General features: G+C 43.6%; 1 protein-coding gene across 1 annotated transcript in view; it reads left to right on the top strand.

Annotated features, from left to right (window-relative positions):
* The window catches only part of SLC9A2 (solute carrier family 9 member A2), an 87206-nt gene continuing 71415 nt past the window's right edge, over positions 8942-24732 (top strand). The window contains 1 exon segment of the mRNA NM_001100189.1: positions 8942-9469. Coding sequence (NP_001093659.1) covers positions 9175-9469 — 295 coding nt within the window. The 5' untranslated portion in view covers positions 8942-9174.

The following is a 24732-nucleotide window of genomic DNA, read 5'->3' as shown; positions in this document are numbered from 1 at the left end:
CATGAGAGTGGCCCTAGAAAAGCCGAGAAAAAAAAAAAAAATTAGAGGCTGTGTTTTGCTGTAGCAGAAACTTGTATTTCCTTAATTAATGCATCAATTTATTGGCCAATGCCTCACAGATTTATACATCCATTCTGAGCCTCTCCTCTAAACCCCAAATGTGAATCCTCAATTGTCTTTGACATTTCCACTCAGAGGTCTAAGCTCCTTATGCCCACCCTCTCCAAAGTTCCTGGTAAACAGCTTGTTGGACAGCTCCTAACAAACTTCCCTGTCTGTGTTAAAGAAACAGAACTTTCTTGAGGAAACTTCATTCTTCCAGTGGCTCAGAGGAAAAAACAAAAAAAACAAACAAACAAAAAAAAAAACCACAAAAAACAGTTGACAGTTAATTTTCTTTTTCTCTAACATTTTGAATCTGGTCTTTCATAATGTTAGCTCTACCTTCAAAATATATCCAGGATCAAATATAGTCAGAATTCAACCACTTCCTACCACCGTTCCACACTGAATCAAACTAGCATCATTTCTTGTCTGGATTATTATAAAGAGTCTCTTACATTTCCAAGGCTGGAACTGGAGAAATCCTGCTAAATAAAAATCAGGTCATCTCTCTTGTTTCTGCTCCAACCTATTAAAGATATCCCATCATAGTATAAAATGCCAATGTCCTTATCAGGGCCTTGCGAGCCTTCCGTGATACAGCCTGTTTCCTGTGGTTCCTACTTCTGGGTTTCTACAGCCTTTCATATTTATTTTTCTGCATCTTCTATAACATCTGAAGGCCTCTCATGGCCATGGATACACAACCTGTAAGAATGGAAAGCCACTCCTGTTCCAGCTTTAGCTCTGTTACCTAGAAGCTGAATATCTCTTGATAAACTTCCTTAACTTTTCTGAGTATTACATTTCTTATATCAAAACTGGAAGAAATAATACTCATCACAAAAGATGATTGGTTTTGTGTGTGTGTGTGTGTGTGTGTGTGTGTGGTACTGTATTTATTGACCAAAAAATCTGAATCTGCAAATAAGTGGATCTGTGCAGCTCAAAGCTGTATCGTTCAAGGTTTCATTTCATTCAGCTGTAAATGAAAATATTTCCTTGAAAAAGAAAACTTTAAGACCGATTCTGGTTTATTAAGAACCTCAAAGTCAGAAAGATCTCTTTTCTCTCTCCCTTTTTTGCCCTTCTCTCAAAGAAAAAATTAGTTGAATACCATACAAAACTTACGTGAGTAAGAAAGAGACAATTATTGACCTGTTTACTTATTTAAACTGGTTTCTTGTGAGTAAAAAAAAAAAATATGCTAAAGCTCTCAATTTATGTTGATATAATAATTACCATCATCATTCATCACCACCATACACCATCATCATCATCCATCATGATAATTTGCCAGCTCCATTAGTCGCCACTACCCCTGCCACCATCATCACCACTATCACAATCATCATCACCATTTTCACCCTCACTGTCATTGTCACCACATTGTTCTTGTAGCACAGTGTTTAATGGTGTAGTGTCTGGGTTAAATTACCTGTGTGACCTTGGTCATTTTACATAAGTTTTCTGTCTTCAGACATTTATGAAATGGGTACTTATAATATCTGTAATTGTAAAGTATTATGATATTTAATGATATGAACAATATAGTGACTGAAATGAGCTCATCTCATTGCATGTGCTCAGTAAATGTAGCCATTGCTGTCATTCCATCTTTTCTACCATGCTGTGTAGTTCTCAAGGGCAAGACTAATATGGTCCATCATTGTAATTCCTGCAGGAACAGATGCTCATCACATAGTAGTAGGTCCTCAAATAGTTAAATAAATAAATACTTGATGTTTGGTTGTTTGAATGAGAAAATGAATGGGTGGATTGATGAAAACACAAGTCAAAGAGGTTCCCAGGCTAGGGGTCTAATCAGAGCTACAGCTGCCAGCCTACACCAAAGCCACAGCAACACAGGATCCGAGCCATTTCTGCAACCTATACCACAGCTCACAGCAACATCAGATCCTTAACCAACTGAGCGAGGCCAGGGATCAAACCCAAAACCCCATGGTTCCTAGTCAGATTTGTTTCCGCTGTGCCATGACAGGAACATCTTGAATTTTAAACTAATGTCTCTTTAAGCTATTTTCAAGTTTTAAGATTGACCATTAAATCCTAGGAGCTTAAGGACTGTAGGAAGCACAGAGATTCAGAAATACAGACACTTAAGTTTCACTGCTCCCCATTAGGAACATACTAGGAAACCACAGAAACAATCCACTGTGACGGTCTGGGCCAGAGTTCACTTTGGAAGCAACTGATGAGATTTTTCTCAAAATGAAGTCTTATTAAATAAACTCTGCACAAGCATGTTTTTCAGAGTGACCTTCAGACAGATGAATGGAAGCTTAAAAAGCTTTAAAGAATTATTCAAGATCGAAGGGAGTGGGAAGTGAATGAAGATGCTTAGGTGAAGATGCTTAGGCAAAGATGCTTAGATGGAGATTAGTATTTTAAACTCTGGTGCTTTATTCCAGTTTTGGGTTTGGTCAGCTTTCTATTTCCACTATGCTACCCATTGATGAAATTCTAGAACATGAAACAAAATACACATTTGCAAAAGTACTCATTTCCAACTCCTGCTTCTAGAAACATATTTGCCATGATCCTGAAGGGTAGCAACATGCCACCACCAATTTTGCCACTTTGGTTTATGGATTGTTTTTCAGCTGTAGCCACCTGAAAAACAGCCCGTGCAGGGAGCACTTTCTCCGATCCCCCAAAAGGAACTCAGCAATCATCAATCTTCTCCCTGGGAGTTTCCTCATCCAAGAAAGATTGACTCATTACAGGCAAGGAAACGAGAAGTTTGACATCAGACAAACTGAGTCACCAGTTATTTTATCTCCCATCTATTCTTCTAAGGGCCAATTCATTTGTCCTAGAAATTATCAATCCTCCTCCAAGAGGCTCCATCTCCACCTCTCTCTCCCTACATAGGTAATGTTTCATCTCAAATTCTAAGCCACCCTGGAGAGAGACCCTGTTCTCCTGGATCTCTAATGTATACAGATTTACCTGTTAATAAACCTCGACTTTTTTCCTCTGGTTACCCTTTGAGAAGTCTCTGCTAAACCCTCAGAATGCTAGAGGGAAGATTACTTGTCCTCCCCTACAATCCCTGGAAGCACTCTTATTTATTGGGTTTCCAATGATACAAAGAGACTTTCAGTTGCAGGTGCCCAGCAACTGTAGCATCTGTAGCAACTGTACAAGTATATAATGTCTTGATGAATGAGTGTGCCTTACATATAATAATGGAATAATGGGATACTCTTCAGAAGGACCTCTGGGTTGTCTTTTTTGCTCTCCCCCCCACTTTTTGTGGCCGCACCCACAGCAGGTGGAAGTTCCCAGGCTAGGGGTCAACTCTGAGGTGCATCTGAGACCTACCTTACAGCTTGTGGCAATGCCGGATCCTTAACCCATGGAGTGAGGCCAGGGCTCTAACCCGCATCCTCATGGACACTCTCTCGGACTCTTAACTTGCTGAGCCACAATGGCAACTCCTATCTTTTTGCTTTCTGACTGCACTGCACATTAGATCTCACACACAGTGTGGCAGTTTAAAGGACAAGGAGTCTCTCCTCCCACAGGTGTCATTGCAGTACCTGACGAGGATGAGGTGGGATGTCCATGTGTCCTTTTTACACAGAGGTGTGTTGGAGTCCAGTCTTAGATTTGTAAAGCCTGTTTCCTCTCTCACTTAACAGAGGAAAACCGAGGCCCTGAAAAACCTCCTGGTTGAATATCTGAAGACAGAATCTTATTTTAAACATACTAGAAGACTTTGATATCAAAAGTACCACTCATAAACTTGAATTTGTGGTGACTAGCTTTTTATATAGCAAAGCATTTCTCTGTTAGAATGAAACAAATATCTCTGGCTAAAAAGCAAGAAAAAGCATTTGATTCCATGCATATCAGTCAAACATTTGCAGTTCTACAGGATCCTTAATGTGGTTGCTCTCTAAAAAGAGGGCTCCAGATTTTGGCTGAGAACTTCTTTTTTTAAAAAGAAGCTAGGTCATACTTTAAGACCTTGAATACAACAATAAAATTAAGTCAACGGTACTGCAAGTGCTAACTTTTTATAGGCAACTATTTTGAACTGAGTGTTATTATGAAGATAAAGGTTAGTGGCTGTACAACACAGCTTTCAAAAAAGGAGGAGTTAAGTAAGGTATGAGTATTATAAGAGTGGGTAAAAAAGAGTGTGAAGTAGCTGTTCTATTATCTAACTATTACTATGTGCTCTCGCGACTATTTTACTGGTATCTAATGATGGAGATTTTTCCTATCTCCTGTCTGTTGATCAAGCTCACATGGTGAGCTGGAGACTCAGGGAGCCACTGACCCGTGGAGAGCGTACTGGTGCCCCACAGTGGTGCAGGGGGGCACTGCCACTTAGGAACAAATTCCTTCACTCTGCATCTGAAAAATAGGGATGGAGCAGCTCGCTGGGAGGAGGCAGGCGTGATCTCTGCTTGATCCTTCACACTGAAGTCCCTGGGGGTTCCATATTCAACCACACCCCCAAACTCCAGCCCCTATGTGACAAGAGACACAAAGTTCAATCTCCCGTCCTCCAGAACCTTCCCAGCAGGAGGGTGGATTTAAGACCAGTTTTGCACTGGATGGATGATCTTAAATCTCCTCTGCAGAGCTCACATTTTTTACCTCTCTCTCTTTTTCTTTTTTTTTGTCCCTTGTCCCTCTAGGGCCGAACCTGTGGCACATGGAGGCTCTCAGGCCGGGGGTCGAATCAGAGCTGCAGTTGCCCACCTACACCACAGCCACATCAAGGCCGGATCTTTAACCCACTGAGCAAAGCCAGAGATCGAACCCGCATCCTCATGGATATTAGTTGGGTTCGCTAACCACTGAACCACGATGGGAACTCCACGTTTTTTTTTATTTTTTAAGTTTCACTATCTTTTTAGCTAAATTCCAAATCCTTTATGAGTTTTAGTGGTGTCAGAGATACTGTCCTGCTTCAGAAGAGTGACTGCGGTTAAAGGATTTCATAAAATACATTAATATTCTAAGAGACCACTTTAGGTGGAAGGGCAGAAAAAACCCTTACTAGCTTCTCATAGAAGATTCATATGTTCCTAGTAACAACTTTTATATTTTATTTTCCCTTTGGTGGAGGGGAGCTCTTGACCCAGCCAGCAGTGGACCCAGAGGCCACCGCTGGCTAAGGCCCCTCAGAACACCCCACAGGCTCCCCAGCCCTTTCTGCCCAGCCCCTGCCCACTCGAGGGTTCATCTCAAACCAGGTAATTATTCTGTATGGAAATATTTAGATATCTTGTCATGTGATTGGGTTTTCCCATCCTTTGGGTAGGAAGGGAAAAAGGAGATGTGAGCCCCCAAATATGAGCCAGGGATCATTGGAAGACAACATTTCATGTAGAACTTTCATATCCATCCTGTGACTGATCCAATCAGGAGAAAAGCCAACAGCCCATGTTCCCAAGGCAGGAGAGCTGTCATTCCAGGTCAAATCACACATTTATTCATCCAGCACCTACTTCGTGGACTTACATGCTCTAGGCACTGGGCCAGGAACAAAGGATAAAAGAGTGAACCAAACAGATCATCCTTATCTTTGTGGAGAGTTCAGTCTAGTGGGAGAAAAGGAAAATGATTAAGTACTAAGAAGGAAAGGGGGAACTATCAGAGGGCATAAAAGGGACCCTGATCTGTCCAGGAAGGCATGTGCCAGGTAAGATGTCCTTGAGTCACTTTCCTTTGAGCTGAGATCCTAGGCAGAGGGTGGGGAAGGCTACCTTGCACCGAGACCAGAATATTCAAAGGTCCTGAGGTGAGAGGGAGCCAGGAACACCAGTCAGGGTTCATAGAGCATTGAGGGTGGGAACAGGGAGTGAGGTAGTAGGAGCAAAAGGCATAGGTCAAATCAGATTAAGTCATCATAGGGTGTTAGTCTTTCCAAATGGCACTGAGAAGGCACTGAAGGATTTTAACCTGGAAGAAACGAAACCACACCTTCATTCATTCCATGGCTATAGTCATAGCAGGTGTTATCTCTTTCAGGGGCTGAGCTCCTAGCCCTGGGGCCCTTTGAAGAGATGGCTCCACCCAGTCCTGGTCTGCAAGGGAATGTAAATTAACTCTTTCTCATTTGCTTTAGGGAAAGGTGAAAAGAGTGTTTTTTAAAGTAAGTCCTTCATCTTGCACGTATAAGAATGAATAAAAGAGGTTTTTTCCAAATTAAAGAAAAAACTTGGAGTTCGCATTGTGGCTCAGAGGGTTAAGAACCTGACTAGTATCCATGAGGATTTGGTCCAATCCCAGGCCTTGCTCAGTGGGGTAAGGATCCAGTGTTGCCCAAGCTGTGGCACAGGTTGCAGATTCGATTCGGCTTAGATCTGGCATTGCTGTGACTGTGGCTAGGCTGGCACTTGTAGCTCCAATTTGACCCCTAGCCTAGGAACTTCCACACTCTGCCGATACAGTCCTGAAATGACCAAAAAAAAAAAAAGTTGATAATCTTTACCTACAATACTCTAGAGCTACAAAGTTTAAGAGGTATTGGGGGCCTTCCTGCAATACGGGCAGGAAGGCCCCCAAAATGTAGATTTGTCAATCATCTTCCTGATTCTGAGGCATAATTATTCTTAAAAGTATTGCATGACTCAAACTCCTAGAAATTATCATCTGAATGTGCCCTTGCCCGACCATAATTTCATTCAACGTGTAGAACTGGTCTGATTCGCTTACTGTAAATAAGACTTTGTGCTGCTTTGGCTTTTGTAGATAATTCCTCAATTAACCTCCACTATCCTCTTTGAAAGTGCCCAAGAAAGTGACCTGCTGTTCTGAGGCAACTAGTCACAGGGCAGAGGGTGGGGTGGAACCAGGGCTATAGGGACAGGGCTGAGCTTTAATCCCTTTTAGACCCTTACTTGATGTGTAAACTTGGATAAGTCTGTTCCCTTATTTGTTTTCAAACCTTTCTTTTCTTTTTATTGGCCGCACCTGCGGCATATGGAGGTTCCCAAGCTAGGGGTCCAGTCAGAGCTACAGCTGCTGGCCTATACCACAGCCACAGCAACATCAGATCTGAGCCACGTCTGCAACCTACACCACAGCTCAGGGCAACGCTGAATCCTTAACCCACTGAGCAAGGCCAGGGATTGTACCCGAAACCTTGTGGTTCCTAGTTGGACTCATTTCTGCTGTGCCATGACAGAAACTGTTTTCTAACCTTTCTGCATCTCCGATTCTTCACTTATAAAATTGGTACAAGAATGCCTGTCTGTCTCTTTGGCTTTTATGATGATTAACCGAAAATAAATTAAATAGTAAAATACTTTGCATGGAACTCTCTGTATAGAGACACACATTTTTTTTTAAAGGCAGTTATTATTCGCTGCTTCTTCCTTAATTACAAGGGGATGCAAAACTCATCTCTTTAATACAAATTTCCCGCAGATTTCCAGAAATTTTTCAATAGAGAAGGGAGGCAATTTTTGGGATGACTCCGTGATTTTTTTTTTTTAAAGAAGGTAAGACATCCTCACCTTCTACTCCGTTGCACTTTTAAAAGGGTTATACTTTATGAAGTATTAAGTGAGGTGAACTCTTGCCTAGAACCCACCCATCTTTATTCTGGACTTGTCCCTGCGTTAAGTTCAAGGTCCAAAGATGACTGTTCTTTCTATGCTTCTGTTGAGGTGGAGGATTTTTTTTTTCTTGTATCCTCAGCTGACATTTCACTGATTCCCTAGGTTAGAACTCTGAAAATAAAGTCTATTTTGAACATCCAGGGTGTTTAATAGGAGGAGTTGGGTTTCGACACATTAAAAAAAAAAAAAGAAAGAAAAGAGAAATGTTGTTTTCTAAATATGGAAGGGAAATTGGTTTCAGTTAGTTGAGTAGCAACTGGTCTGCTTTTAGGGTCCCTTCTGTGTCTGGTGATAGAGATGTGGGGACAGTGGATCACAGGAAGGTCTAAGACGCCCCATGAGAAGCTATTCTCTGAATCAGGCTCAGGCTGCGCTGGCGGATGAGGCTCTTTCAGATCCAGAGGAGAACAAGGCTTCCTCTCCTCCCCTCTCCTGACCACAGCCCGTCCTGTAATTTGCGGAGCCGGTCAATCTGAGCTAGGCAAATCAAAGGTTTTCCACGAAATAATGAGGGTTCTGCTGCTCGCGGATATGTACACCTCTGAGCCTGAAAACAGAGACGATGTTTTTCTTTTTTCGTGACCCGGGGCCAGGAGGGGAAAAGTGGAAGCGACAGGGGCACGATAAGTGGCACTCGTCCACGGTGGAAAAGAAAAGCATTCGGTGGGAGCGCAGGAACACGCAGTTCTGCACTGGGAGTTTCAGCGCCCAGAGAGCGCGCCTCCCCTGCAACCTGTTAATTCCAGGAAGGGCAACAAGATGAGGCTTTTCTAAACCTTCCCTTCGGGGGCGCAGAGCCCCGCGGCGCGCCCGCTGGGCGCGCCTCTCCTCCCGACCCCGCGCCCTGCGTCCCAGGTTCCCTCTCCGGTGCCGGCCAGCAAAGCGCGAGCCGCGTGGGTCGCGCCGGCCCCGTCCCTGGATGGACGCCCGACGCGGCCTCCGGGGCGGGGACAGCTCAGGCCACCTTGCGCCCGGCTCGGCCAGTCCGCGCAGACCTCGCCGGCTCCGGGCCTGGCGGGTCTCCGCGCGGGGCGTGGGCCCGAGGCAAGAGCAGCCACCGCCCCCACGGCTCCCGGCCCCGCGTCGCCCGTGGGCTCGGCAGGTGCGTCGTGCGCCCGCCCCGGGCCCGTCCTCCCGCCCCGTGGCCCGGGCGTCGCGCCTGCCCCGCCCCGCCCCCGCCCGCGGGCCGCCCGGGGCCGGGCCTGCAGCTGCGGCGGGCGGCGGACGGGACATGGGCCGGCGGCCGGCGGCGGAGGGTGGCTGAGGACGCCGAGGGTCCGCGCCGTGGCCTCGCGTCCTTGCGGGCCCGCCAGGCGCTGCGCCCGCTCGTGGCGAGGACCCGGCCGGTGCACGGCAGACACCCGGCCCCGCGGCAGCCCGGCGGGCGGCGCTGCCCGGGGCGATGCGCTGAGCGCGCCCGGGGCGGAGCGCTGGGGCGAAGGCGGCGCGGGGAGCGGAGCCCATGGAGCCGGCGGGCACCAGGCGGAGCCGCCGGGCGCCGTCGCTGCTGCTGCTGCTGCTGCCGCCGCTGCTCCTGCAGGTGGCGGGGCCGGCGGGCGCCCTGGCCGAGACCCTGCTGGACGCACCGCAGGCCATGGGCACCAGTTCCAGCCCGCCCAGCCCCGCGAGCGTGGTGGCGCCCGGAACGACACCGTTCGAGGAAAGCCGACTGCCAGTGTTCACCCTGGACTACCCTCACGTGCAGATACCCTTCGAGATCACTCTGTGGATCCTGCTGGCCTCCCTGGCCAAGATCGGTGAGCGAGCTGGACCCGCGGGGTGGAGCTGGGGCTACCCTGGGAGGGTGCCCGGGTCGGCAAGTTGACCTCTGGGTCGTGGCCGCCTCCCCGTGGACCAGGGCCGGGGCGACAGAGCAGCTTCATCTAGCCAAAAGAGACCTGGGGAGGAGCAGTTTCATGCTTGGGTCTTAAGTGAACATGGGCCTTGAAATAGCCCCAGAGTTTTAGCCCGTACAAACTTCGCGATTCTTCCTTCTGCCTCCATCCGCCAGGTGTGACAGCCCTCTGCCAAAGTGGAGACCTGTTTACTGAGGAGGCAAGTGGGCTGAAGTTTATGGGTCTCACCTACTGGGGAGAGGGGTGTCTAGCACCAAGGCTAGAGCTATTAAAGCCCTGGATGCTCAGAGAGGGGCACCTTGTTCAGGACACAGTCCCTGCCCTGCACCTGGCTACCAAGGAGCATGGAGGGACCAGGAACACCTGAGTGCTGGTGGCACATCTGGGACACCATCTCCTCCCTTGAGCTGAGGCTGTCACTCTCCAGAAAGCATGTTCTGGATGAAGAAGACCAATGAGGCAACATGCATTTTAAAAATAATTAACCCACTCTTCAAAACTCCTTTAAGTCTCATTTGGAAAGCAGAAGCCTTGGTATATATTTTCTCATCTTCATTTTTTTCCTACCCCCAGTACACTTTTGTTATGATTGCAGTGTTTTACATTATTTTAACTTTATGTCTTAAATGCTTTTAAAATCTTAAAATATGGCAACTACTGTTGTTGTAATGATTCCAAAAAGTTACGGGGTCGACAGAAGGCATGCATTATTGTGTATGTTTTATGCATTTGCCCTGTGCAAGGTCCCTTGCTCTAAGGTCTTCATAACAGATGAAAAGACACATTGCCGGCATCTTCAAGCCTATAGGTTGGTGGGGGAGATGGCAAACACACCAGTGATCATAATAGAGGAAAGTGCTAGGTGGAGTAAGACATTCAGAAAAGATAATAGGCAGTGTAGGGTCAAGGGACTCATTTCCTCATGCCAGGGGGGCATTTAAACTAGGTTTTCAAGGGTGACCAGAATATAGTCAGTTGGAGATGAAATGGAACAACATTCCAGAGAAGAATAAACAAAAGCATAGATGGCGAGGGAAGTGCAAAGCAGGGCTGGTTTATAGAAGGGGGAAGTTGTGGGAAGTAAGCCTGGAGGGAACCTTGGATGTCAGATTAAGTTAACTCGATTCGGTTAATGGTGACCAAAGGAGGCACCTGCTGTTTAATGGCTTTGCAGCCTGTAATTGCCTGGCATTGACATGGCTCTACTAGTTGAGTGTTTTAATTTCACCTGAGAAATGCATAAGGGGAAGTGGACTTCCCCATCTGCGAGGAAGATAGGCACATCAGCGTAAGCTCACTCCCTATAATAGTCAGCTCAGCTGCTGCCTCCTGGTACAGTCCTCCCAAAAACGCTGCCAAGTGGGAAGGGCAGGTATTAATACCCACTTAGTAGAGGTGGAAACTGAAACTCAGAGAGTTTACCTGAGTCGCCCACGGACACACAAAGTAGGCAGCCAAGTGCAGGCTCTGTGCACTTTCTCTCTTTGGGCCTCTCTCACTGGCGGGGTGCTCCCGTGCCCTGTTTCCATGACTGCTTCTCTGTGGCCACTTCTATTCAATTACCACTCTTTCTGCTGTTCTTCACCCCTGATTATTTTAATCTGCTCCATCACACTAATAACAGCCTCAAGTAAGCACTTAAGTTCATTATCTCTAATTTTCGCCACCATCCTGGGCAGGTATGATGACCATGTTTCATGCACAAGGAAACAGATGGGGAGGTTACCTTGCTGCTGGGTGATGAGCCAGAATTCCACCCAGCTCTGCCGAATGGCTCATCTTCCTGTCTACCCTAGAGGCTGGTTTACTGTGAGGATTAAATGAGAGGAGATAGGCATACCCTTATTAGAACAGTGCTGGCCATACAGTGAGTGCTAAATATTGTCACCATCAGTAGCCATGGTGGAAGCCACACAGGGGTTACTCAGGCAGTTTTCTGGCACTATGGTTCCTTTTCCACTGGGCTGGGCTGCCTCCTGCATTTCTCTGCTTCTGTTTTAAGCGCTGCCTTTTCCAAGTGTTACTCTGAGGGTAGCCTCTTTACACTTGCTTTTTTTTACATGAGCTATTCATCTTATGGGACCTTATCACGGTAATTGCATGGCATTTTAATAAAAGGCATTCTTGCTTGTGTGAGTTCAGAGGTGTATTTATCTGCCCGTTGGCACTTTTCTCATCCAAGGGTGTTTGTATTCTCTGGCACCTGCTGTTCTGCCCATCTCTCTGCCTCCCCCAGACTGGAACTTCTCTGGCTACTGTTTGCTCTTTCCTTTCTGCGTTTGGAGTGGCACAGAGATGGGGAAAGATAGATGATCATATCTCCCAGCCAGAGGGTCTGAGTGGAGTGGAGGCCGCCCTGGTGGGGTGAAGGGTATAGTTCTCAAAGCACGTGTAGCTTCCGGGGACCACCGGCGTGGGCCTTTTCTAGGTTCTTCCTGTCCTCCAGGCCTGTCCTCCTGCTGCAGCTCTGTTCCTAGCAGACCTGGGGAATGCCCAGGGATTCCCCCCACACACCCCTCCTGCAGGCCCTAAACTTTTTCTTTGGCCTTGGGGAAGACTGTTCTGGTTCTAAGAGATAACTTTTATATCCCATTGAACAGTCGCCTAGTTCAAATTCTCTTTTAACGTGTGCACTGGAAAAAATTTTACTCTGGCATGATTTATATGACTTAATTTGCTCCTCTTTGGGTAAGGCAATGAATTCAGCAGTATATAGGGGACGGCAAGCTCTGGGGTGACAGGAGTGTCGATGCATGCAAAATGCCCCGGTTTCTATTTGGGACACTTTTATGCTGTGTACCTAGTGTACCTGAACTTATCTGCCCCAGAGAACATGGAGAAACATTTGCTAGTGATTAATCTCAACAGGAATCACAGATTGCCCCAGATGGAGGCTCCTAATAGCATTTGTAGGAGGTTTAAAGCATGCCTGATGGTGAATTCAGAATCTTTTTCTAGATGGCAGCACAGTATAACCTTAGCAATGCTACAGGCAGAAGTGAGAAAATGCATTTTTTGGCAGATTGTTGAATGAGCCACCTTTTCATCATTTTACTTGATTAGCGGAGACAGTTGACATTCTGATTATTTTGTCAAAAAAGGAAGTCCTGTAGTTGAAAAGTTTCCTAAAACGATGACGGTGATGATGTTGCGTATGGGTGTGAGAAGTAGGTTAAATAAACTAAAGAACAGCAAATCCAGTACACCTTTGAAACATTTTGTAAATGTCGGCAAGGAACATCTCCCAATCCATTTTTCATTTAGATCCTCGTGCAGGTGAACTGTTATTGTTCTTTCATTTGAATGTTTATAGTTGGAGTAACTATTGATCTTTTTGAGCAGTTGTACATGCTGGCTTTGCTTAGTCAATCGTGTACTCAGGGATGGAATTCTACAGCCTGGACTAGTAGACAGCCAACGAATTAAGAAGTGAACAAATTTCCTAGAGTGTTTGAAGATTGTCTCCTCTTATTTCCTTGCCCATGAAGTGCATCAGTGGGATTTGTCCTCACCTAGGTGAACTTGGGCAAGTGTTCTGTTCAAGGTCCAGTGACAAAGCAGTGGGTCCCCTGCTGTTGAGAGTAACAAAGCTTAGTGGTGCCCCGGATGCCCCTCCATGTATCTGCAATCTTGTGGAGCTGGCCGGTTTGCCTCTCTCAGGTGTCATAGCTCCTCTGCCCTCTTCACTTGCCCTTAAACTTGGGGTTCAGATGCAGGATTCTTTGCATCCTGTGGTCTTGCAGTTAAATAACTTGTGTTATTATTTTAAAGGAAAGACAAAGCAATGTGGTCTGGGATGTTTTCTCCTCCGGGCTTCAGAGTGTCCTGAATTTAAGATATGAAACCAGAGAGTTTCTTTGGTTAATATCTGCCTGGTTATTGAGATCTTGATCTCTGAAAGAACCTCTCCTTGCCTTTGATCATCATGTTTCTCTTTGTCACTCTTGGTTTTCCTGAAGCGTATCCACTGGCTGCTTGGCCAGTGGGTGAAGCTGATGGTCTCCACTTACTATTTGAACCTCATCTCTCTTTGAACACACTTCTGAGGCCAGGTCCTCCTGATGGCATGTGTTTGTTTCTAAGAAAGCTCAGAGAAGAGGTCTAATTTCTTACTATCAAAGCCTCCATCTTTCTCATTGGGACAACCATACGTTTCCTATCTTCTGTCTGAAGGATGACTTCAAGGACTTTCTTTCTAATAACCATTTCAGGTGCCTTCTAGAATTTTATCACTGCCCTCTACCACAGACAGATTTTTGTTTCTTTAAAAATAATAGCAAGAGGAGTTCCCATTGTGGCACAGCAGAAACGAATCTGACTCGTAACCCTGAGGTTGGGGGTTGGATCCCTGTCCTTGATCAGTGGGTAAAGGATCTGGCATTGCAGTGGGCTGTGATGTAGGTCGCAGACCCGGCTAGGATCCCGAGTTGCTGTGGCTGTGGCATAGGCTGGCAGGCAGCTGTAGCGCTGCTTTGACCCCCTAGCCTGGGAGCCTCCATACACCGTGGGTGTGGCCCTAAAAAAAAAGCAAAAAAACCCCGCAAAGAGTAGCAAGTGATTTTCTACCAAAAATGTTACTCTTTATATCAAGTTTAAAAATGAGAGTAATATTTATCCTCAATGGGATGCTTTATTTTTTACAGATTCTTTCATATACCTTGAAGCCCTAAACAGGTATACAAAGAACCTTTTGTATAAACTTGTTTGTTCCTTGTAGGGTGCTAACAACTCACTGGTTGTTAACCAAATGAACTGGTGGTTTGAATATGGGTAAATTTTCACCAATGATTCAATGGCTTTAAAGTGTATAGTTCTATTTGGCTTATCTATGTCCTCTTAAGTCAACTTTGGTATTTGTATTTTTATTTTTCTAGAAAGTCATTATTTCATTTGAGTTGGTTAATTTTTTTTTTAATTAGAGTATAGCTGATTTACACTGTTGTGTCAATCCCTGCTGCAGAGCATAGTGACCCAGCCATACATATATGCATGATTTATGGGAAGAAAATGATGTTTTTTGATTTTATAAAGTCTCTATTTGTATTTATGTTCTACATATTATTCCTAATATTGTCATTTTTGTCTTTCTTTACTGTGATAAAAATTTGAGGAAGTTTCATTTTATTCTTTTTCAAAGAATTAGATTTTGGTTGGCTTCTAATTTATCGATTTCTGCTCTTTCTTATCAGGTCACTCCTACTTTATTTGGGTGTATTTTCTTTAAATATTGAACTGAAAGCTTAGCTTATTAATTATTGAATTTACTTGTTTTTTCATATGCTGACTCCCACCTTACAAAGGTAATTAATCTCTGAAAAATCACTTATAGTTGAAAACATAATTAACATTACTTTCAATGAAAAATATTTTCATGAATTCCCAAGCTCCAAAGTTGGCATGGTTAAAGTGACATTAGTCTCATTAAAATCGGACAAAATTATTTCAGCAGTTTACTTTAGTTGTTATAAGTCCTAATAAGCCATTTCCCTTCATTGATTTCTCCAAAATATGGCTATTTACTTGTTCTCATTAAATTTAAAGCTATGATAAGTGACGCTTAAGACTATCTTACAAAGAAAACATATTCATGATACTTTTAAGTTTATGTAAATTTATCTTTATTGCAAATTATTATAATAACAATAAAGAGAATGGCAAGAATTCAGGGTGATGATGCAAATGAAATTATGCTTTCCTAATAAATTGTGTGAAATTATTACTGCTATTAACTAGCAAACCATCTGTATTCTGAGGAGAACTTAACACAATATATTAGTGATAAACCTTGAAAGATGACTGCTTGATGTATCAGCCACCAATTTAAAGTCTATAAAATCCAGTTTGGTCTTTATGAATTCAAATAAATGCCTCCTCAGATGAAATAGAAGTATTAAATGAAACTATTCTTAAAGATGAATTCTCATGACCCAAATGGATGTATCTTAGAGGACTGGCAATATATGTATTTAAGACTAGAAATATATCCTTCTGATCTTATTTTAGTTGTATTACGTAGTGTTAATATGTAGTTTTCACTGTTGTTCAGTTCTCAGCATTCTTAAATTTCCTTGTGATTTTTTAATTCTAGCTCAGTGCTTATTTAGAATTGTAGGTTTTAGTTAATAAACATATATAGATGTGTGGTTATTTTTAATTTTATTTATACTTTAGTCCATTTTGGTTATATAGACCTGATGTTGATTTTTGGTGTTAATTGCGATATCTCCTGTAGCTTAATATGTGACTATTTAAAAAACTACATTACAAGGCTTGCTTGGAAAAGATTGTGTATTCTTTGTTTACCGTATGCAAGGTTTTATACAGGCACATGTGCATATATACAGACACACACATATGTATACACACAGAGAGGTCTAGATGAAATTTCTAACTATGGTGTTCAAATATTTAACAGCACTACCCAACATTTGGGCTACTTTATGTGTTAGTTTCCTGGGTACATTAAGATCAACCTCTAAGACTGTGATGCCAATCACTGTAATTTTTTCTTTTTTTTCTTTTTTTTTTGCTTTAGATATTTTGATACTATAGTATTAGGTACATACTAGTTCATTATTGTTATATTTTCTTAGTGATTGCTTCCTTTGCTTATTAAGTTACTTATTAACTTCTCTATTTTAAATAATTTTCTTAGGGCATGAGGTCTGTATTTCCTTATATCTCTGTTGCTGTTCAGAATAGAAGCCATTTTGCACATATGCATTTTTTTTCTGTATCTATGTTTTTCACACACACACACACACACATTTTTTCCACACTAATCTTTTGCCTAACCATTACTTTCAAGTCAACTGGATATTTTTCCTTTAGATGTATCTCATTAAACTGCACGTAGCTGGATTTCGTTATCTTTAATTAAAATTTCAAATATCTGTAGTTTAAAGAGAAGTGAACTTACATTTATCGCAGGTAATGATACATTTGGACTTTGTTATCTGCTGTGCTCATTAAACCACATGCAGCTGGATTTCGTATCTTTAATTAAATTTTCAAATATCTATGGTTTAAGGAGAAGTGTATTTACATTTATTGCATGTAATGATACATTTGGACTTTGTTCTCTGTTTACTGTGCTTTTACTTGGTATCTTTAGTTTTAACTTTTCTTGCCATATTTTGACCTAGTCAAAATTTTCCTTCCTTTTTTTTATACATAATCATACATTTTATTTCTATTTCTTTTGTGGTTATACTTTGGTTTTAATATGATTACCTGATTTAATGGGAGCCAGGTCAGATTGCCTTGGCTCATGTCCCAAGTACATTTTTCTACATATTTTGTATTTGTATGATTTTTGATGCATAGCTTAAATCCTGGGCTCAGCTGCCCAATTGGTAAAATGGGTGAATGTCATAGGCTGTGGTGAAAAGTTAATGTATGTAAAATATTAAAAGTACTTTCTGGAACATAGTATACATAGTATTTGCTATTTTTATTATTTCTTTATTTTCTTCCTGAATGATAGCTAAAATATCTTTACCTGATATCTTCCCATTTCAAGATTCTAATTTTTTGTCTTTCAATATATAGATTATAGTTTTTATTGTGAACTTAGCTCTAGCAGGGGATGTTTACTTGATAGTGGTCTGTTTTCCTCAAATTGTGAAAGGTTCTCACAGAATGATTTTAGTCCTCTTGCTGAAACCCAGGGTTTCAGTGATTGGTTTTCAGCATTAGCTGGACTTTAGCTTGGTTCTTAGTTTGGTTTTCCTATGTGATTCAAGAACTTGGTTTCCTAAATGACTCAAGGGAATTAGATCTTTTCTCTGTAGGTGGTATAGACCTTGAATTTTATACTTCACAGGTGAATTTTCTCTCTGCTCATGGCCATCAGGAGTTGACATGTTTCTTTCCATTTTCCCTGGCTATAGGCATCACTTACTATGTATTTATTTATTTAGGACAGAGTGGCTATCGCAAATTAGGAATTTATGAATGAGTCCTTCCCTTACTAGTGTGAAATCAGACGTCTTGTCTTTGTGTAGGTATTCAAATGCCAGGTCCTATTCAAATAGGGCAGGTATTTTGTCTGGAATCTCCCTAGTTCACTGTGGCTTGAAATCCTACTAAGATGTGTTTGATTTCTCTCCTAATTTCTGGTCTCCTACACATTTTCCTTGATGTGAACGAGTCTCGATATTAATATTGTAGGCTTATAGTGAGAGGATGCTCTATCAATGCCCACACTGTTGGATGGCTTGGTGACCTTTTACATGACACATTCTGAAGAAGTGCTTTCTATATAATATTTAAAATCTGTGGTTATGTTCTGCTTATGAAATATCATAATAGATTCTCTTTCATGTAAGGTGAAAATTATATATACTTTCCTAGTTTTTCTACCTACAGTGTGTGATTATTCTGCCTTTGTTTCATCTGCTGTATTTTCATACTTGGATAGGAGAGAAATAGCTTAGCCATTGAAGAAGGACCTTTCTTCATGAAGAAGGACATTTTGAAAAGATGTCTCCTAATCAGAAGTAAGAAGAGCCTGTTCAGTTGCAGGTCCACCATCAACGTTGTCTTATGACCCTGGCAAGTCTCATCTACTTGGTTCTTACATTTACTTCGTAGAAGTAGGGATCTGTATCTGTGCCGTCTGTTTCACATTCCCATAGGAATAATGTGGAATACTCTGTTGGGAAGGAAAACATTTATAAGAAAGATTTTACTTTTATCACCAGAGAAATTTAAGCAAAGAGAAACACGTGTGCCTTCTATTAAAGTGTTGTGTGGACATGGGCGTCTTGTCATCCTAAATGAGACAGGCACAATTATAGCTTACTCTCCGGCAATTACATCTTTTAAATGTAATGAATCATAATTGATGTACTTCCTGCAACGATCCTGTGCATTGTTCATCACTGTCCAAGGGCTTCCTTTCTCATCTTGATTTTTTTATAGCTCATCCCTGTTTGAAGATGGGTGTATTCCTCTTTCTCTTCCATAATTCCTGGGGAGGGCATGGGGATCCCTCTGAAAGCCCTCCCTGTGGTGGTGACAGCATCACAGTTTAAAGGTGAGTTTCATGTTCTTCCTTAGTGTGGGCATGCAGAGGCTCATGTGTCAAAGGAAAGAAAAATTGGAATTCACAATCATATTTAGCAGTTTCAACGGAAAATGAAACAGATTACACATGCCCACCTTGCATAGAAAGCACTCTCAGGGCATTTAAAGGCTTTTTAACCGTAAAACGTTCCTCATGGAGGCCCAGGGCCCTGAAACACCCTGTTGCCGTATTTCTGTGAGTCTGCTCTGCCAGTTCCACTGCTCCCTGTTCCTGAGCTTGTTTCCTGTGATCACCAGGCTGGGAAACCTGCGTGGTGTCGTGCACCTGAGCAAAGGCTTCTGTTGTGGGGAGGGTGGAATTGGGCGGGACTGGGTGAGCCCTCTATGGTGGCTTCTTTAATAAAATAATAGTAGCTAACAAGGATGACACATTATGCCATGCTAGGTATCTGGGCCAAGGTCTTTACACTCTTTATCTTATTTAATCCTCACAGCGACTCTGGGAGGCAGGCAGCATCGTTAGCCCCAGTTTTAAAAACAATGATGAGGAGGCTGGTTCAGAGCGTTTAGGTGTCTCCTGGGCCGAGGTATCACAGCTATTAAGTGGGAGAGGTGGGTCCACGGCGAGGGTACCTGTCACACTTCTGTGGACAGGCACCCTCCATGCTTCATGGAGAAGGATATCAAGTCCAGGACACCTATTTGCTCTCCAAAGCATCTTTCTATGCCTTGTCTCAGTCGCCCTTAACCTGGACCCAGAAGCTTGCGCTTGAGTGTCCTACTTGAGCCTCCTTGTAACTGGCTCAGCTTTTCACTGTCAAATCAGACAATGGTGAGAATAACATCCTGCCTGCTTCACAGGGTCCCTGTGTGGACCAACCGCAATAAACATGAAAGCAAATTGTGACTGCAAAGGGGAATTAGTGAGGTCTCACAGCCTCTCTGCACACCACTTAGGTCAGAAAACACTGCAAGAAGGCAGAGTAACATTATTCCTAGGAAGGGTCAGAACTAGAATGTGCATCTCAAATTTCTGAATCTTTTTTGTTGTTGTTCTTTCCTTTTCTTTTTATGGTCACACCTGTGGCATATGGAAATTCCCAGGCTAGGGGTCCAATCAGAGCTGTAGCTGAGGCCTATGCCACAGCCACAGCAACGCAGCATCCGAGCTGCATCAGTGACCTACTCCATAACTTGCGGCAATGCTGGATCCTTAACCCACTGATCGAGGCCAGGGATCGAACCCTTATCCTTTCGGACACTATATTGGGTTCTCAAACCGCTGAGCCACAATGAGAACGCCTTGAATTTCTGACTCTTGATCTAGCCTTTTGCGCCCTCCCTAACTGACAGAATGTGAAATTCTAATGCTTTTGAAATATGTGCTTAACAGTTTAAGGAATTCTTAGGTTAAAGGTTCAACCTGTATAACTTGAGCTACCATGTAAATTTTAATTGGACAGGGTTCTATTTCCACAGGTTTACAGGAGAAAAAGGTGTTCAATCTGTTTCACTATTGCACATGCATACACACTTACCGAATTGCACTCACACACACAAATGACATTTTAGGACATACGCTGTATGAGGGAAGAGCCTTTGTTTACTTATTGTCTAGAACAATGCCTGGCACATAGTAGGTACTCCGTAAGGAGTCATTGTGGACATACATTACTAAATCATCTGGAGAAGCACTTTTGGTTTCATCTCACTTTCATCATGTGGTGGTTAAGGTAACCATCCATCCTGGTTTGTCCACAATATCCATGGTTTACTTTTGTTGTCCTAGGACATACCTTTTTTTTTTTTTTTTTTTTTTTTTTTGCCCTTTTTTAAGGGTCACACCTGCGGTATATGCAGGTTCCCAGGCTGGGATCAAATCAGAGCTGTAGCTGCCAGCCTACAGCACAGCCACAGCAATGCCAGATCCAAGCTGTGTCTGTGACCTACACCACAGCTCATGGCAATGCCGGATCCTTAACCCACTGACTGAGGCCAGGGATCGAACCCGTGTCCTCATGGACACTAGTCAGATTCATTTCCTCTGAGCCATGATGGGAACTCCCAGCTACATATTAATACTTAATACTTAATATTAATTACTGTATGGTAATTGACTCGGTCACTCCACTTCCAACTCATCTGCTATTATTGCCCATGCTTGGAGTGGTAACTTAGGCTCTGTTGCCCCAAATCTGAGCTCTGCCATTTACTCTCTGGATTTGGGAGCGAGTTAATAAACCTCTATAAGCTCAGTCATTTCATCTGTAAAACAGGATCATGAGAGCAGCTTCCTGATTAGGTTGTTGCAAGGATGGAGTTAATCTACCTAGAAATCTCTCTCCCCTGGGAGTTTCTGTTGTGGCTCAATGGTAAGAGTAACCTAGTTACTATCCATGTGGATGTGGGTTCAATCCCTGGCCCTGCTCAGTGGGTTAAGGATTTGGCATTGCTGTGGCTGTGGTGTAGGCCAACAGCTATAGCTCTGATTCGACCCCTAGCCTGGGAACATCCGTACGCCACAGGTATGGCCCTAAAGAGCAAATAAAATAAAATAAAATAAAAAGAGATCTCACTCCCTTACAGGCTGTGAAGATTTGCTTAGCCCTTGGATGAGAACAGAGGTCATGCTGCCTTCTCCCAAGCATCATAGCCTCTGTCACAGAAGTCCTTTCTGTCCAGTGGTCCTGTAGCAGCTATTAGATTATCTAGATGTTCTTGTCTCGTGCCGCTGGTGTTATGCATCATCTTTAAATCTCCGTTTCTCAGTTATGCATGTTTCAGTCGCCAGTGTTGCCTAAATTTAAAAATCATCACTCTGCCTTTTTGAGTTGAGGTGCAGTCAAAAAGAAAAGCCTTTGTTTAATCCCAGGTTCCTGTCCTGGACTGGAGGGTGAGGACCCAGCATGGTAGTAAGGGCAGAAGAGAAGGCTCGTGGTCAGGTGTGCCCCTCTCTGCAGGAACAAGCTCTCTTCCTGACCTTCCTCCTGACACCTGCTGAGCTGCTGGGTCTGCTCAGTGTCACTGGGGTCCCCAGACATGTCCACCCACACACGGGCAGGAGGAGTATGTAGTTCAGCAGATGATTTCAAAGTCCTGTTGTACTTTTTATACGCACAGGGTTTTGAACAAACAGGAGTCTGAATGGGAAAGAGCTTTAAAGAAAATGCTACCGAAAGTCACTATTGCTATTTTAAAACTGCCCACCGACCCGCTTTATCGCCAATATTCCAAGGCAGCATCACACTCTGGCTGAGTGGATGTTTTCTCTAACAAAATGCTAGTGTGGTGAGGAGGAAGAAAGACCATGAGAAATCATAGTCCTGCCCCCCCACTTCCTATCCGATAGAAGTTTCCTTTCTGCAGGGTTGAGAAGGATACACTGTTGGTGGCAGCTGATCTTCTTAGGAGAATGGCATCATTCTTGGAACCTTCTCTTGTGAACTATCTGAAAGGTGGGGAAGATGCAGCCTCTGGCTAGAGCTCACATTTTTAGGGGGATTGGAAAATATACATGCATGCATGCAAGAGCTCCAGCCCCAGTCTCTCTGCACCCTGTGCCCAGGCTGACTTTCTGCAGAGCTTTTGTCACTCTGACATGTGACTGTGTAGTTATTAATTGCTGTGGACTCACTGTCCCTCCCTCCTCAAGGAGAGCCTCCGGGGTGGACACCTCGTAGCCTTTGTGTTTGTCTAGCTCTGGGGAGCTGGGGCTGCACAGAAGTAAAACTTGGGAAGTCTGTGCTCCCAACACTGTTTTCTGTTTTCAGTCCTTTCACATCTCTCATCAGTTTTACTTCTCACAAGGGTCTTTATTTTGTCTTGTTTTGTACTTCACCCAGGTTATGTGCAAATGGCTTTGCCTAAGGGATTGGTTGATAAGATAGCTGATTTAGGTATTTAATGACTTCACTCCCCTTGCAGGGATTTTTTTTTTTTCCATTGGTGTTTTTTTTCTTTTCATGTGATATTTTCTTTCTTTCTTTCTTTTTTCCTAAATAAGTACTCCTTTTACTTTTGTTTTCCTTTTTCTTTTTAGGGCCGCACCTGAAGCATATGGAACTTCCTGGGCTAGGGGTCAAATTGGCACTGCAGCTGCAGGCCTGAACCACAGCTTACAGCAACCTTGGATCCTTAACCCACTGAGTGAGGCCAGCGATCAAACTAGAATCTTCAGGACTACTGTGTTGGGTTCTTAACCCACTGAGCCACAACCAAACATCATTTGATGTTTTTACTTTTATTTTTTGAGGTCACTGAAATCAGAGGAGTTGGTATTGTTCTTAAAACTCTGGGAAAATATGCATCATTGCCAGGACTCTAGTCCTCTGTTTTTCCACCAAGCATGTTGGTAGGTTTGACTATGATTTTGATGAAACATAATAAATATGATGAAGGTGGAGCCATAAGAGTCCGCATAAGGATCCTTAAGTTGCATACATCCTGATGTTCTTTGAAACCCCTGGTGGTCTTTGCAATGATCAGTGAATGGGACAACACATGGATGTACAAAGACCACCGAGCTGGTAATCAGAAGCCAGAGAAGAGGCGGGGGTGATGAAAATGTTATGCTTCTAGGAAGTTTGGAAACCAATGTCATTTACTAAATAGGGAAGTTTCTTAGTTTAGCCAGAGGCCATAGCACATAGGTCCCTCTGTGCAAATCACTGGTGCCTACAGTTGAGTATGAGCCACCATTTGATTGAAAAATGAAATCAGGTAGCAATTACTGGCAATTGTGGGTTCCTTTCTTCTACTTTGATCTGCTTATTTTAAGCAAGTGGTCAATTTGTTTAGAAGGCAGGATCTTCAAGAAATAACAACCGAATGGAGACTAAAGCTCTGACAGGAGATGGGTGGTGGGTGGGGCAGGCTTCCTTGATAGCCTTGTATAGCCCAATGGTGACAGGGGGCAAACAACTAAAACCAGCATAAATCATTTACTAGCACATGGGTTGAAAGACACATCCCAGGATGTAACGTCTAACCCGGGGCAATAAAACAAAAATTGCTTTCAACAGTTGGGCTGCACGGAAGGTTTTGAATCTAGGTTTACAGGACTGCAGAGTCTCATCAGCCCTCCGCCAGCCTGGAGTTCCCTCCCTCCCTCCCTCCCTCCCTCTGGGCTTCCTTGCAGCAGGCCCTGCAAAGGGTCTTTTCTGAAACAGTCCCCAGAATTTAAGTGCTGCCTGGATTCTGGAATTCCCTCTCCATGAAGCTTTTCCCTAGAGGGGTAAGTTTTTACCCTCTTGAATGGACTCTTCAAACCTAATCCTTTCTTGATCTGACCCCTTCTGTTACGACAGTGGGAAATAAGGAACACTAAAAAGAAAGAGATGGGGGTCTAGAGCCCCAAGGATCTGAAACTCAGTAAAATTAAAGATGCTTAGCACTGGTTGGTGCTGACGAGGGCTGTGGTATCTGCTACAGAGCATGCCACCTACACTGGCAGGCCGGAGGCAGAGCAAGTCCGGTGACGCCTCTGAACAGCATGTCCACGTCAATGAAACACGAGCCAAAGACTCTTCTAAATAAGAATAGTCAGTGAGAGCCTCATGCTCAGCATTTTACCAGCACAGATTTTGTTTCCCACCTGGCTGTAGGAGCCCTTCACCTGGATCCCTTAATTCGGGAGAGACATACTTCATGCCTAGACAAGAGAGATATACAGAGATACTTGGGAAACTGTCCAGTGTCACTATTATCATTTCCTGGGGTGGGTTGTTCCCTCTGTCGGCTTTGAGGTGCAGCTAAGCCAGCAGTGTTTTCTGGGCTGCCAGGCTGTTGCAGTATCTGGTCCATCTTGGTTGCACGGCACTCGAAGAACGTTTTGCAAAATTTATAGGACACAGACCTCACATTGTTCCTCGGCCGTAGAGACTGAGTGTGCTGATAGCTAGAACTGAACATCCTTGGATTTCATCCCCCTGTCCCCTCCCACCTGTAGCTTCAAAAAGGAGACTGTGCCCCATTCACAGGGTAATCTAACATGGTCTCTTTCCCAGGAAGTAGCCAAGGCAGGAAAGTACATAATTGTTTTTTTTTTTTACATTTTTAAATGATTCTTATTTTTTCCATTATAGTTGGTTTACAGTATTCTATCAGTTTTCTTCTGTACAACAAAGTGACCTAGT

Source organism: Sus scrofa, chromosome 3 (genome assembly GCF_000003025.6).
Source record: "Sus scrofa isolate TJ Tabasco breed Duroc chromosome 3, Sscrofa11.1, whole genome shotgun sequence".
NCBI classification, from domain to species: domain Eukaryota; kingdom Metazoa; phylum Chordata; class Mammalia; order Artiodactyla; family Suidae; genus Sus; species Sus scrofa.
The sequence above is the reverse complement of the archived record's forward strand: the minus strand, read 5'-3'. Positions and strand labels throughout refer to the sequence as shown.